Source organism: Xiphophorus couchianus, chromosome 3 (assembly GCF_001444195.1).
Source record: "Xiphophorus couchianus chromosome 3, X_couchianus-1.0, whole genome shotgun sequence".
NCBI lineage: Eukaryota > Metazoa > Chordata > Actinopteri > Cyprinodontiformes > Poeciliidae > Xiphophorus > Xiphophorus couchianus.
In genome coordinates, this window is record NC_040230.1 from 1,903,544 (window position 1) to 1,919,076 (window position 15,533).

General features: G+C 39.8%; 1 protein-coding gene across 4 annotated transcripts; it reads left to right on the forward strand.

The window, feature by feature from the left end:
* The first annotated feature begins 3,194 nt into the window (after positions 1–3,194).
* LOC114142087 (dromaiocalcin-1-like) lies at positions 3,195–10,965 on the forward strand. Of its 4 annotated transcripts, none has more exons than XM_028013160.1 (8): positions 3,202–3,314; positions 6,008–6,078; positions 7,650–7,706; positions 7,989–8,087; positions 9,438–9,563; positions 10,122–10,276; positions 10,368–10,483; positions 10,739–10,965. In XM_028013160.1, exons 2-8 carry the CDS (start codon positions 6,009–6,011, stop codon positions 10,884–10,886), a joined length of 771 nt encoding a protein of 256 aa, XP_027868961.1. In that variant the 5' UTR covers positions 3,202–3,314; position 6,008; the 3' UTR covers positions 10,887–10,965. The 4 variants fall into 4 exon arrangements, with proteins under 4 accessions (XP_027868963.1, XP_027868961.1, XP_027868962.1 ...); XM_028013161.1 differs by lacking the exon at positions 3,202–3,314 and adding an exon at positions 3,352–3,370; XM_028013159.1 differs by lacking the exon at positions 3,202–3,314 and adding an exon at positions 5,865–5,938.
* The last annotated feature ends 4,568 nt before the right edge of the window (positions 10,966–15,533 follow it).

The following is a 15,533-nucleotide window of genomic DNA, read 5'->3' on the forward strand; positions in this document are numbered from 1 at the left end:
AGAGCGTACGCTGACCTGGCTTTGATCTGAAATGTTAGATCTTGTGGCTCTCACACCATGCGCGTATTTAAAAATGCACGTTTTAAAAAGTGTTTGGAAATTAATTATTTTCCACAACAATACGGTGCGTTGGCCGGATCCCTTGGCTGGACGTCACATGAGCCCGGCCTTTATTCTCCATCATAAGCAAGTAACTGTAGCTCGCAGAAAAAGCCCAGGAAATAGACAAAACCTATCTTTTTATTGTTAATGCAAAATGTTATACACTTTTCATTTCATTTCATCTGACAAGCTGAAATAATAGCAATATTGCTGCAAGTTTTTCCACAATAAATGTTAAGAACTAAAACTTGTGGAAAACTAAACTGAAGTAGCTGATAAGTAACCAATGCTTATAGTTGTAAAAAGATTTACTGTATTAAAATGCACATCCCAGTGAATCATTTGCACAGTACTTGTCTGACTGCATTGTGCCAAGTGTAAAGTTTTGGTGGCGGGGGGATTACGGCGCGGGGTTGTTTTTCAGGAGCTGGGCTTGGACCCTTAGCTCCAGTGAAAGGAACTCTGAATGCTTCAGCATGCCAAGACGTTTTGGACAATATCATGCTCCACACTTTGTGGGAACAGTTTGAAGCTGGACCCTTCCTCTTCCAACATGACTATGAGCACAAAGCAAAGTCCTTAAACATGTGGATGGCAGAGTCTGATGTAGACGAACTAGACTGGTCTGCACAGTCCTGACCTCAACCCTTTAGAACACCTTTGGGATGAATTAGAGCGGAGTCTGAGAACCAGGCCTTTTCATCCAACATCAGTGTGTGACCTCACAAATGCATTCTGGAAGAATGGTCAAAAATCCCCATTAAAACACCCCTAAACCTTGTGGACAGTCTTCCCAGAAGAGTTGAAGTTCTAGCTCCAAATGGTGGACCAACGTCATTGAACCCAATGGATCAAGGCAGGTGAGCAAATACTTTTGGAAATATAGTGTATGTTCCAATGCTTGTCCTAGAGTTGGAACACAATTACGGAGCCCTCTAAGGGACATGGGGAATTTTTTTTCTTTTGCGTTCCCTCGCAAAACTTTTGCGTTCCCTCGCAATACTGTACTGGTCAGTTATGCAGCATAATTGAACACTGCCAGCCTTTCTTACGGTGGGCGCCGTACTTTATGCTTTAATATAAGGTTATGTGAGGTTTTTCCGTGAATGTTAGTATCTTTTTGTGAAATATCTGAAGTTTTATATCTTTCTTTAGGATAGAAAGGCACCACAAACCTACGATATAAACAGAAACCTTCCGTAAGTAGGAAAGAAATAAAAATACATTATAATTTGGACTATTTCTGAGTTATTATCGCGGGTAATAAGTCATCTGACAGTTTTGATTGTGTCTCTGTTGTGTTCTAGTCTGAATGGTTTAAAGAGCTGCTTTCAGTGCCGCTCCATCTCAGCCTTAACAGACATAAACAGGCAGTAATAAATCGATTTTCAATCAGTGTTTTGCACCAAACAGTTTTTACTGTTAACAAGTTTTTATTATTAAAAACACGACAAACTAATGATGGTAAAGGGCCGCACTGGGTTAATTCGGGGAATCTCATCTGTCCGTTTATCAATCAACTCCAAACCTTTTCTTTATTCTGTCACAATTATCGATTTATTCCATTTTGATGATCAGGTTCCAAACTTTGCAAGGACTGACCGCCCCGCTCACCTGCTTCCTCATACACACAAAGCCAGTATCCTTCCATTCATACCTGGTGACGTCACGCCCACATCGACACACCCACCACACAAGTGTCAAAGCCTCCTGCTCCTGTCATATCAATAATTACTTATTTCATTCATATGGCTCTTACAGAGCCTCAGTGAAAACTTGTTTATTATTATTAGCTGTTTGGTGCAAAACACTGATTAAAAATCGATTTATTACTGCATGTTTATGTCTGTTAAGGCGAAGATGGAGCGGCACTGAAAGCAGCTCTTTAAACCATTCAGACTACGAACACAACAGAGACACAATCAAAACTGTCAGATGATTTATTACCCGCGATAATAACTCAGAAATAGTCCAAATTATAATGTATTTTTATTTCTTTCCTACTTACGGAAGGTTTCTGTTTATATCGTAGGTTTGTGGTGCCTTTCTATCCTAAAGAAAGATATAAAACTTCAGATATTTCACAAAAAGATACTAACATTCATGGAAAAACCTCACATAACCTTATATTAAAGCAGAAAGTACGGCGCCCACCGTAAGAAAGGCTGGCAGTGTTCAATTATGCTGCATAACTGACCAGTACAGTATTGCGAGGGAACGCAAAAGTTTTGCGAGGTAACGCAAAAGGTTTTGCGAGGGAACGCAAAAGTTTTGCGAGGGAACGCAAAAGTATTGCGAGGTAACGCAAAAGAAAAAAAATTCCCCATGTCCCTTAGAGGGCTCCGTACACAATGGTGATCGGTTGGAGTTTCTTTAAGAAAATATGGAGTCCTGTGTTGGGTATGCATTACACTGCTGATTTCAGGTGAACTGAACAATAAATTAGCTCTTAGATTAGGGAAAGGGGAATATCAAAATAAAAGCTGGGCTTTGTAAAACTTTTAACTCAACTGCTAGCAGGACTGAATCGCTTCAATCGTCGCTCATGTTTTTTTAAATTTTTTTTTAATGATTATCCTTTCCTCTGCATCTGTCCAAAGAGTTGGCTGAAAACAGGCTGTGCAGTTTTAACGGCTAGAGACAATGGAGCATGCGCTCTGTGAGCTCTCATATTCTATTTTATTTATTCGCCGATTAAATAAATATAATTCTAAATTAAATAGAATAAGAGCTACTGCAGTGTGTGAAGAGACTTACTAAAACGAAAACTGCTCTCACCGAGACTCGAGTCCTATGTTCATAGTAAAAAACCTTTCAAAAGAATCTAATCGTTAGTGAACGATCACATTGCTCTTATTTGCGTTTTGTAATTTACGCGACTGTTTCTATTCCGCTGGAGAAATATCGCTGTCTGCGGTTGTAACCAAAGAACGGCTTGAAAAGAGCGCCTACGATGTGCACATCCGCCTATAGTGCGCAGCGGTCCGCTGTTAGATAGAACGGTGTCTGGAGGCGGAGGGATCCGCTTGTCAGTGCAGCGGTCCGCTGTTTGATAGAAAGGTGTCTGGAGGCGGAGGGATCCGCTTGTCAGTGCAGCGGTCCGCTGTTTGATAGAACGGTGTCTGGAGGCGGAGGGATCCGCTTGTCAGTGCAGCGGTCCAACGGCCTCGGCTGCCGGGGGTTAGTGAAGAAGCTGGTTTATACTTTCACAGGTATTTCAAGTTCACAAGTAATATGTACCACTGTTAAAAGTGTGTTGTAATTCCAGGTTTGTTTTTTTTTTTTTTTTTTTTGCCGACATTGATTGTATTTTGAGATATTTTGTGTATTGTAAGGGACTGTTTACTGCCGCTAGCCTAAATGCTAACTTATTAAAAGGAGAAGCAGAAGAGTTGGTAGTTCAATAGTAGATATAGCGACAACCACCTAAAGAGCACGAGGAGAGCTGTGAAACTCCAACCAAATCTTAACACAATTGTTAGCTTTCATACTAACGTTAGTCAACAGTTACGACCCAAGTTCCTCTACAAATGTGCTAACGTTTAACATTTAGAGTAACAGTAGTTAGCATTTAGACTAGCGGCAGTTAATGGTCTCATGTAGGGTTGCCAACTGACCCGTATTAGCCGTCACGTCCCGTATTTTAAACCAAGTCCTCTGTTCGGGACTCTGTTTTTCGTGTTTGACTGCAGCCTGCAATTTGTGTTTACAAACACTAGATGGCAGTCTGCTCCTTTCAAACAGTGACATCGATACATATATATGAAGTAAAAAGCGCGGCGTAGCAGTGCTTCATCTGCTAAAGGCTTTTCCAGTAAGTCACAGCTAATTTGAAACATTTACTTTGAAGATTAATTTATAGAAATCTACCAAATATATTCATTTCTATAACTGCAAAAAGAAATGGGTTAAACCTGTCAGTGGCTAAATGAGAGTCTCTGAAGGTTCAGAATATCGCTGTCTTTGATCAATACCAGTTATTGTTGATCAAAGGCAACTCTCAACAGGTGGTTGTTGAGCCTTGATTTAAAGGAACTCAATGTTTCAGCTGTTATACAGTTTTCAGGAAGTTTGTTCCAGATTTGTGGTGCATAGAAGCTGGATGCTGCTTCTCCATGTTTGGTTCTGGGGATGCAGAGCAGAACCAGAACCAGAAGACCTGAGCGATCTGGAGGGTTGAAACAACAGCAGCAGATCTTTAATGTATCTTGATGCTAAGCCACTCAGTAATTTAAAAACTAACAAAATTATTTTAAAATTTATTCTCTTAGCTACAGGGAGCCATTGTAAGGGCTTTATAGCTGGGATGATGTGCTCTAGCTTCCTGGTTTTAGTCAGAACACCAGCAGCAGAGTTCTGGGTCAGCTGCAGCTGGAGGATTGATTTTATTTCTTTTTAGACACTGTTGCAGTAATCAATGTGAAATGCATGGGGGAATTTCTCTAAATCTTGCTGCAACATTAGTCCTTTAAGCCTGGAAATGTTCTTCGCGTGGGGGGAAATCCCGGGGGGCTTGGTGAGTCCAGACCCCCTCAATTTAGGAAAAGTCTAGAATTCCCCCCCACCCCCCCCAAAAAAAAAATCATACAAGAAACCTTGTATTTAAACAATATTAATATGAAAAGGCAAAAGAAACAAAGAACGAAATAAATCTGCCATCCATCAAAGAAAAAAAAAATTTATGCCCCCCTGCCACTGTTAGAATAATATTTTAGTCCAAAGTGTAGGATGAGCAACAACAGCAGCACAGGCTGAAGTCAAGAGGAAGTTGTGGCTCTGCAGCACAAACAAAAAACCCTCCAGTAAGAAAATACTTAAAGCAAAAGTCATGTAAGACCTTTTATTTATTTTCACTGCTCAATAGGAAGAAACGTATTAAAAATAAAAATCCGACTGCAGTTTATTTAATTACTTTGACTGAATGTTAAACTGCCTTGTTATGCCTTGGAAATCAAAACTAGCCAAACTGGCTACATTGCTTTGATAGACAAGCTTTTTTGTAAAAGGTAGCAAATATCTCAATTATATTTAGCTCTCCAACTCTTACCTTAATGAGAAGAGTTTGAAACGGGAGGAGCTAAGCGCTACAAGTAGCCGACAGCTCAGTTTGTGGGAGGTGAGAGCAGAGAGAGAGAGATAGAGAAAAACAGAAATGTATGCCTTTATTTCTTACCATCTTCAACACAGAGCCTCTAAAACCACACAGGTACACAAAAAAAAATCGAAATATTTTTCTATAAAAACCCTGGTGCTTTGAGCGTTAAGTTTAACTTGTAATACTTCCCAGATCTTCATTATTTCTACCTACTTATAGATTAAGTAAATAACATAAATTGTATTGAGAGCCACTTCAGTAAATCTATATTTATGAGGAATTTTATCAAATGGAGTTACTCATTAAAGCTTGTTTTTATTTTGAACCTTAAATTTTTGTAAAGGTGTAGCAGAAATTAAATCTCTGACACTGAATCAAACTCGTATCTAAACATTTAAATTTAGTTTGACTTCTATGGATCGCAACAGTTTGTTTACTGAGGAAAACTACATGTTTCATGTGCATCATCACTTACAAGTCATTTTTGGTCTTGCAACTTGAATACATTAAAACTTTTTAACCACATTTTATGTTACATTTCACTGTAACTTTGCTGACCCGAATCCCCAAATTGCTCTTTAAAAAATTCTCTGTTTATTGTCCACCCAATAATGAAAAATGATTTCTTCCCTTGGTTCTTCAGGTGATAGAAGGCCGACTTTGTAATTATCTTTATGTTCTGATGCTGCATCAAACCCTGATGTCTTTTAAAAAGTGGAAGAGGAACCCGCCTGCTTTCCTGTGAGCTACAGCTGAGATCATTCATTCATTTGGACATTTTCTAAAGTCTTTATCATTTTCTCTGTAAAGGATGGAGGACAGAGTGAACCGTGACTCTTATTCTACAGTCCCTGTCACCAAAGACAAACTTTCTCCTGAAAGTAAGTGACTCTATATATTGTATGTTTTATGAGGACTCAAACGTAACAGTGCTAGCCAAATGCATTTAATTTTTTTTCTGTGTAGGACGTTGTAGTGTTTTTTTTTTTCATTTTTATATCACAGATGAGCTTTAATGTTTTTGTATCATCACAGAAATCTCTCGGCAAATCAAGTTTAAGACAATTCAAAGTCCTTCATATGATGAAAATATAAAAAGTGGAAAAGCTATTCGGCTGTGGCATAATAAAGGAAAGTAAATACGATTTGGAGAATGGACTTAAATCAATGTTGTTTTGCTGACTCTTGGTCAAACCTCCTTTGGCCCAAAAATACCGACTTCAGTTTTGTTTTTATTCAGCAGAAGAAAGTTAAGGCGCATCCACTCATTGATTTGTTCTGTGCATCTGCTCAGAGCTTCAATGGTTCACAGTCACCTGGTGACATTGTAATGCAGAGCTGCATCACCTGCACAGTAATGGAAACTCATCTTGTTGTTTGTTATAACCTGAGGTCAGATTATAACATATTAATTAAGGGAGCATGTACATATTAAATAAGAGTCCAGAAAATGGAACATCGCAAGTTTTTGAAACTCCAATGTAAAGTTACCTGTTGACACAAACAAGCCCCAAAGAAAAGAAGGCGAAAATCTCCCACTGCAACCAATTATGCTACACTGATACACTTAGTCTGTTATAGTTTTTGTTAACTGTGCACTTTATATTTAAAGGGCCAGTATTTTGTAAAATCAACTTTTTTGAACTTTACATAATAGGGCAACAGCGGTAGAAGTTTGCCTTGCAATCGGTGGGTCGCCGGTTCGATTCCCGGGCTGCCTGTCCCTGTCGTTTGTGTCCTTGTTCAAGACACTTCACCAGACTCTGCTGCTGACGGTGGTCAGAAGGGCTGATGGCTCAAAATGGCTGCCTCGCTTCTGTCAGACTGCCCGAGGACAGCTGTGGCTACAATCCAGTAGCTATGTCCTTCATCAGCATGTGATTGTGCCCTTTGACATCTCAATTAGATACATATACGGGCATTATAAATAAAATAAATTATTATTAGTAGTAATACTGTTATTGTTTCGTCCAAAATATGCCTGGAGTGTTGCTTTCATTCTTTCATGAATGTTTGAGAAATCCTTTACTCTCCCATGCCAACCATTCAGCCTAGCGAAAACATCCCCTCTCAGCTCCTTCAGACTAGCCAGCAGAAATTAGCATTTCTATAATTCCTTCTCTGAATCCTGCGCTTCTTATGCCAATACAAAATGATGATTATTACTGTTTTATGTACATGTTTTTCTCAAAGTAGCAATGCATCAGGCAGCAGCAGGCAAAATACTCTTATTGCATTTAATTGGAATCTAACTTTCAGCAGAAAGGTAAGATTTTACTGGAAGGTTTTAAGGTACAAACTTAAATCTAAAATTGTTACAGTTATTTATAAACCTGGCAAAGTTCAAAAAACATGTTGGAATGTAAAGTTGTCAAAAGAATCTGATTGAAAATGACATCAATGACACTGATTTTGTTCAATTTCAAAAACTCTGTGTTCATTTCTGTTTAAGGAGACGAGAGTCAGCTGATTTCTGTCTGGTCATTTATTCATGAAGATCAGAGTTCAGGTACAGGTTCAAGTGCTGAACAGTCCCAGGCTGAAGGAAGGCCATGTTCTAACATTCAGATGTTAATTATTTACCTTAGAATGACATCAAACACATAAACCCACTCTGTTAGATCCATACTTATTTCTTGCTCTCTCACTGATACATAGCAGGATCCATGGTATTACCCAAGTAGTGGGTGTCCTAAATACTGTAGATACTCCATTGATGCTCTGTGTTATCAATATAAATTGTCTAACCTGTTCAGTACAATCCAGCAGGAGTCGTCTTTGTTTCTTCCAGGTGAAGCAGAAGAGGAACCAACAGTATTCACTAAGTCTCGTCTGTATTTGGTGGGTTTGGGGATTTTTGTTGCCCTGGTAACTACAACACTCATCTACAGTAAGTTTCATTTCAACAAAATATATATCTTCCTATATGAAGAGTTTGCAGTTTAAAGCATTAAGATATACTGTAAGTGCCTAATAGTAGGAGGCAGGGGGCCCTCTATTTCTGCTAATAATGTGGATTGCTGCGATCAACAGTCAAACAATTCGATCATCCTCACACCTGCTATAAACTCACTGCATCTCAGACATTGCTGTTTACATTATATCCTATATGCATGTATCATATAGGAGACATTAATCAGGGCCACCTTTTTGAATTTTGGGAAATTGGTGGTCGGTCGATTCTTACATGTGAAGCCGATCTCATCTTCCTCAAGAAAGGTCTAAAAATCAACCACTGTCATCTTCTGCTCCACAGTGAGAGGTTTGACTGTAGACGGACCAGCCCACCAGGTCATATCTGCACGTTTGCAGTTAACAAGAGTCGCACTACTGTTGAACCCAAAAAACTCAGAAATATAAAGAGCCAACCACGAGAATCAGCTCATTTAAAGTTAAAACTCAGTTTCACACAAGCACAAAGACGTTAGCATAATTTTTTTATTGTTGTACTGGACCTTTCAAGGTAGCTATCAGGCTAATTGTCTATTAGCTGCTCCACAAATCTTCTGGATTACATTACAAAGACACATTAAAACATCTTGGGTTTATCCTTTATCTTGGGTTTTTCTCTTTTTCCTCTTTCTTTTCTCTGTCCCTGAAGGATTTTGTCCTTTTTGTGACATTGTTTTGCTAACTTATCTTCCACCGCTGCTTTGGCAGTTTGAATGAGCAATGCTCATTGTAGCTCATATTACCAGTGAAGCGTTACCTACCTGGGCAAGAGCAATTATAAACAATGATTTCTACACGATCAAATATATGTTATTGTAAAAAACAATCACAACTTTACAATGAAATTGTGTGTTTCTGTTAATATAGTCACATGGAAATTATTACTAAAAAAAATAAATCAGTTCCACTTGAGGGCACCCTAGTGGCCCTAAGCAGTCACTTAATTGACTTGTGCAGGCCTGGCAGGTGAGTTATGAACGTTGATTAAAAGTCAGGGACACTGAAGTGTCACCAAGAATCAATTTAACTTAATGCTGCTCAGCTTGAAACCTGTCAAGGTGTTAATGAGAAGATCTAAACTTGTGGAGAGGACGATGCCTAGTTTATGAACCTCAGGATCTCATCTTTTTCATAGACGATGGCTTAAATCAGTTTACTGTTCTGTGGTTCTAAAGTGAGAATACTGTCTGACATCCTGAAAAGATCTGAGAGAGAAACTGAAAATGTTGATGCTCCTCTGATACAGATGGATTCACTGACTCTCTGACTAATTTCTGTTTTTCTGTAGTGAGTGTAAAGATGGCCACGGTGCTGGAAAATATCAAGGACCTTAAAATGAAAAAAAGTCAGCTGCTTCTGGAAACTACGATAATGGAGAGACAGATCAACGCACTCACCCTAGAGATCGACAAAGGTGATTAGATTTCTTCATTTTTTTTGTTAGAATCTTCAATTATAAACAATTTTCAAGACTTGCAGTGGCTTGCAAAAATATTCACACCCCATAATGTGCTCAGGATTCAAATTAAATTCCAATGAATTCAATTTATTTATATTTGTGGTTGTAATGTGACAAAATATGGAACAGTTTAAGGCGTATGAATACTTCTGCAAGCCACTTTACCTGATGTTTATTACCACCGGTAGAGAGCAGATGGCCACTTGTCTGACAACAAACTGATCCAGTAAAACTGATTTATTAGCAACAGGGTTACAGCAAACGTTTGATTCTGGAATAATTATTTTTTTAAGCGAGCATAGAGCCCTGTGGTACGCCACTTCTAACTGGAATGGTAGCTTAACTTAATCAGCTTCCAATATTGATCTGTATTCTACCTTTGTAATCTTTGCTTGAGAAATTTTGACGATTGAAACATTAAAAATGTATACTTTAAATATTTAAATATACTTTATTTCTACTTAATATTATGTTTCCTTCTTTCTCCTCTTTCCTCTTGTCCAATGGATCCAGAGTGTGGGCCGTGCCCGGATGACTGGATTCTCTTCAACCAAAAATGCTACATGTTTTACGACGAAGCAGCTCCTTGGAAGACCTGGGAAGAAAGTCGAAGGTTCTGTCAGGACAGAGGAGCAGATTTGCTTGCAATTGGTGATCTGGCGGAGCAGGTGAAATCTAATGGTAATCTGGAAGTTTCTGAAAAGCCGAGGGTTTAAAGTTATAAGATTTATGACGATGTACAAAAAAATCTGTTCACAGAAATTTATCAACAAACACATCAAATATTACCAAAGTGAATACCACGGATACTGGATAGGACTACAACATGTTAACAACACCTGGACCTGGGTTGATGGACGAAGAGACACTCTTGGGTAAGAACTATTATTTAAAAATATACATATTTAGGTCAAAATGTAAATATATTTTGACAAGTTTGTAGAAGAGCTTTTTGTTTTTTGAAAATGTTTAAGAAAGTTTCAGTTTTGTCAAAAATGTAATTTTCTGTTTAAGTTGAACAGTTTGGTTTCAGTGACAAACATGTAGATGCTGGCAGTTATCAGTTTGATGTCAATGAGTTGCTGTGTGATTTTATTTAATGTTCTGGAGTTCATGTTTCTGTGTTAAAGGTTCTGGGCGAAGAACACGGTCACCAGTCCGGGACCAAAAGCTCTGGTGATTCCAAGTCAAAATCCCTCAGAGAGCTGGAAGAAAGAAAACAATGTGTTTATGAACAAATTCATCTGTGAGCATAAGGCTCGACTGAGGTCCAACTGACCGACTGTCCTCTGAAAGTTTCATGCAGAAATGCTCAACTCTGTCGTGAATTTCTATATACAAGTCATCATCACCTTAATAATCTGCTGGTCGTTTTGTCTCTTCACTCTTAGTGTTTATGAACTCTCACCTAATGAACCTGTCTGGTTTGCACAGGCAGGTTTAGATGCTGTTTTTCTGCAGCTGCTCAGGAACCAGACTGTCTCTCCATTGTTCAGGATTCCTTATCTTTGGTATAAACCCATGTGTGGACTGCCTGACAGAGCAAACACACATCATGTAGTTATGTACTTAATTCAAAATACAAAAATACTTTTATTGATCCGAACGGGAAATTAATCGTTGTTGTAACTCATATTAATTCAAATTCTTCAAATAGTTATTGTAGATAGTGATGGCTGTTGGCAGGAAAGGTTTTATAGCTGTCTGTATTACAGCAAATTTGAAGAAGCCTCTGACTGAAGACACTGTTTTTCCAAGACCAACCAGTCATGAAGAGGATCAGGGCTGTCCATTATTTTCTTGATTTTGTTGAAAGTTTCCTATTTTGCAAATTCACATTCTCAAATTTCACATGTTTCCATCTTTCCATTTGGGCGTCTCCTGTTTCTAGAGACAATGCAAGAGCAAGAAAATAAAACAAAACACCCAGCAGGTTTTTGGGAATAAATGTTTCGCAGGTCGTTTATACTTAGCAACCCTGAGCCAAACCCAATCCCTCACCTGGCAACCCAAGTGGAGCTCTGCCCACTTCATTCCAAGCTACCGCTTTACAATGGCTGCTGGAAAAGGAAAATGTTCAGAGACCTGCAAAGCTTCATTTTATTTTTGCCATCAATGTCATTGTGATGTTCTCAAAGAAAGTTGTAGTTTGCACCAATCAGCTTAGGAAGGATTCCTCTAAAACCACCAACAGAACAGACAGGATTTACCACAAAACCTGGACACAAGGAAAACTCTGTTTCTACGGTTTGTCACAATTCTGCAGTCTTGTGTGCTTTGTATTGTTGTTCAGCATGAACATGATTTGTCATTTAGCATAAGCTAACGTTGAACAATAGCCTCTGCTAGTCCTGTGTCTGACGGTATTGTCGGAGTTGAACTGGAAGTGATGGTCTACATCAGGGGTCTCAAACACGCAGCCCGCGGGCCAACTGCGGCCTTCGGGGCGATAGTTTGTGGCCCCGCCTTAATATGAAAGTTTAATGTTAGTGCGGCCCGCGAGTTTGATATAATTGGCACTTTTCAGTGTTGTGTGCGGAGCTGAACAAACTTACCAATCACGGTGGAGTATATTGCTCTCGGGGGCGGGACATCGGCCGGGCCTATTTGCATTTTCTCTTTGTCATTATTTGCATGTGGTACATGTGCAATTTCCGCGGCCGCTCCCGCTTCACGTGCTTCAGCATCCAGTCTAGACCTGGAAGTTGCTGATCAGTGTAACGTAATTAAGGTTAGGCGCTGTAACGCTTGGGTTGTGTTTCAGGGAGGAGAGGAGGCGGCAGATTCAGGACGGTCAAAAACTCCCAACCACACTGGTACTGGGAATTCCCCAGTGTTGTCCTTTAATAAATACGCTCTTCACCAACCTTACAAAGCTGGTTGAACGGCTGCTACATTATCAGACATGAAAATTGAGCAGCGTCCAAACAACCCGTAACATTACTAAAAAGTTAGGGAGCTAACATGTCCGTCTAACACGTTTCTCCCACGCTCTCTACAGAGAAGCCGTGGCGCATACGTCTGACATCATTAGCAATACTAGAGTATCTTAAAGAGACACTACACAATTACGGCTGTTACAGCGCCTGACTACGGCCAAATATGGTAATAGGCAATCAGAAAGGTTCGGCTGAGGAGACCGTGTGTGTGAATGCGGCCCAGCCTCACGCAGACTGTACCTCCAGCGGCCCCCGAGTAAATTGAGTTTGAGAAAACATGCTGGACACTCAGATATTACCAGCAAACATTGTCTGAATTTCTTTTTTACATGTTGACAGAAGTGCTTCTCATCTAACCTGACAAATATATTTTTTAAAAGTTTCATTTGGAGATAAAGATGGTTGTTTTGCTGAAGCGAAGCAGAGTCCTCAGAGTTTGAACTAATAGCGATATAAATGTCCACCAAATCCACAGCGTTTAATCCTTCAGCGTTTGTGTTTGGATGGATGTTCAGGAGGCTCCACTTCTTCAGCCTGTGGGTCAGGATGTGTGTTAGTGCCACTGTGCATCAGCCTTTAGCCATTTTCACGTGTCTGAGATGCCAGTGATGTAAACACTGAGTTAGGAGGGCTTGGTAATGCATCGCATTCCTAAATGAGCTCAAAGCCTGCAGAACAGATGGGTTGAATCTCAGTATCTGAGAATGATTTTCTGCTTGAAATGTAATGAACATGTTTGTATTTCCCACAGACTTGTCCTAGCTTGTTAATAATTTTCCACAGCAATAAGCTGCTCTATCCAGATCCCTGGACTGAGCACAAAGCTCCAGCCTCAAACATCACTGAGGCTTTAAGAGAGAAAAGGGCTGGCTCATCTGCTGCAGCTCTGCGATCAACAAACTCAAAGAAAATCCACTGTTACCTGGTGAGACGCTCACTCAGTGCAATAAATTATCAAATTATAGGCTAATCTAAAAAGAAACTAAACAGATCTAAATTAGGAAAGGATCCAATAAACTTTAACAACTTGAGAAACAGACATCAGCCATTTATTTGCAAATAGTATTGTTTGTTTTTGTGAGATACTTGCAAGGGTTTCTCTCAAAGTATATAAAGCTTTTCTATTTAGCTCAGAAAAGCTAAAAGTACTTTTAAATGGTTTTAGTTGGAACCACAGGCATGAAGGTTCATTTGCATAAGCCAGATATTTACTAGAGTTCAGGTTTTCTATACCGGGAACCAAACCTGTAGAGAATCCTAAAGATCTTTATCAGACATAAAGGCCCCTCTTAAAGGTTTAAGAGCAAATCAACCACAAAGCTGATTTGTTGGATTCTGTGAAGACGTTTGCAGTCTAAAGAGGACATCCGACCCAATTCCAGAAGAAATGGGTCAGAGTGGTTCCTGGGCCTCATCTCCTCTTGAGGTAATCGTTTAGATTTATAAATGTGAAGCTACAGGTGTTTTTAATGTTTTGAAATGATGAAACCTTTCCATTCAAGGACTAATGTTTGGTCTCCTGTTGGCGTCACTAAGCTGACCTTAGTGACCCCTGCCTGTTCAGTTTCCTGTGTGGAGAAGGAAAAGATGAAGATGCTTCAGAGCAGTGAGACAAGAAGACACCACACTGATCTGTCTAAAGCTGGTTGCACCTGTGGACAACGTGGACATTGGCTGAGGGACGGTCAGGAAAACCCACAGAACCAACACCGTGACCCAACTGGGGAGGATTACGCTGCAGCAGCAAGAGGGCAAGCGAGGCGATCCACGAGCCACAGGCTGAAACTGCAACCACTAAGTTCAGCAACGAGCCAATAAAAATGAATTCCACCAACTAGAAATGTAGAGACACAAGTTATGAATCCTAGAGTTAAAACCGGTTATCTTCAAATAAAGGTGTTGAAATAAATATTTTTAAAAGATTAAAATGGTAAGATCTTTTCCTACTTTTGAAGCTGGGGATACAGGCATGTGCAGAGAGAGGGGGGGATGTGTGGGGGATTGGGCCCCTAGTGAGCTTTTTGAGTTTGTTGGGTTATTTTTCTCAATACTTTTTTTTATCTGTGTGTGAGGAAGCATGCGTAAGCCCTTCAACAACAATATTTAGCTAAATATAACAATTTTGCAAAATAAATGAGTCTGGCTGCCCTCAGTCTAATAATGATTCTCAGTTCCTCCATGTTGTTCAGACACCAGACCCATAGTGAGGAGGAGGGGGGGATCTGCGCCCTGTAACTATCAAATTATGGGCAAAGAATATGTTTTGTTCCTAACATACACTTGTTTGTAAATAAAAATGTAGATCTGATGTTTAAGTTAGAAAAAGTGTTTGTATTTATTTTTTGTAAAAAAAAAAAAAACCCGCCTCGCCCCTAAACACAGAAATGCTTCAGCTGCAGAGAAAACTTGACTTTAACTTGATCAGGCTGCTTCAGAGCTGCACTAAATGCAGCCTGAGTCGGTCCCATTGACGGATGTAAAGAATGCCCGATATAAAGAAATGGCATCGGATTGTCACCGCAACCCTCAGCGGTACCACCTGGTACCACCTGCTCTCTATTCGCTCTGCTTCACCTTCACGTTTCTACCAGGCGGGTTAAAGCCGCTGCTGATCTGGGCTGGAGGTGAGCGGCTGACAATAGAAATTACTGCAGAACCGCAACTGTTAAAGGAAGATTTAGAGTCACAAAATAAACATCAGAGAAAATATTGTAGCAATAATTAGAACCGCAGCATAAAGCCAAACATGCCACAGTTAAACAAATCAAAATGTCCCAAAAGCATCGGGGGACTGATTTAGGGGCCACCGGGGGATTCCAGGTCAGAGATGCAGCAGCTCTTCATACAGGGCCGGCCCAAGTAATATGGGCCCCTGTCCCTCCTACTAAGAGCCTCAGGATCACTAAGATGTTTAAATATAGATTTAGTGAAGTCTGTGATAGCAAGCCCAGGTTAACTGGCTGAGTTTAAAAATAAATAACTGATT

Excerpts from the sequence above, each read along its gene's own strand:
- LOC114142087 (XM_028013159.1), top strand. The coding sequence starts at position 5,880 with ATGCTGCATCAAACCCTGATGTCTTTTAAAAAGTGGAAGAGGAACCCG. Across the intron at positions 5,939-6,007 it reads AGGAACCCGCCTGCTTTCCT|GATGGAGGACAGAGTGAACC; the intron begins GTGAGCTACAGC and ends TTCTCTGTAAAG. Across the intron at positions 6,079-7,649 it reads AGACAAACTTTCTCCTGAAA|GAGACGAGAGTCAGCTGATT; the intron begins GTAAGTGACTCT and ends TTTCTGTTTAAG.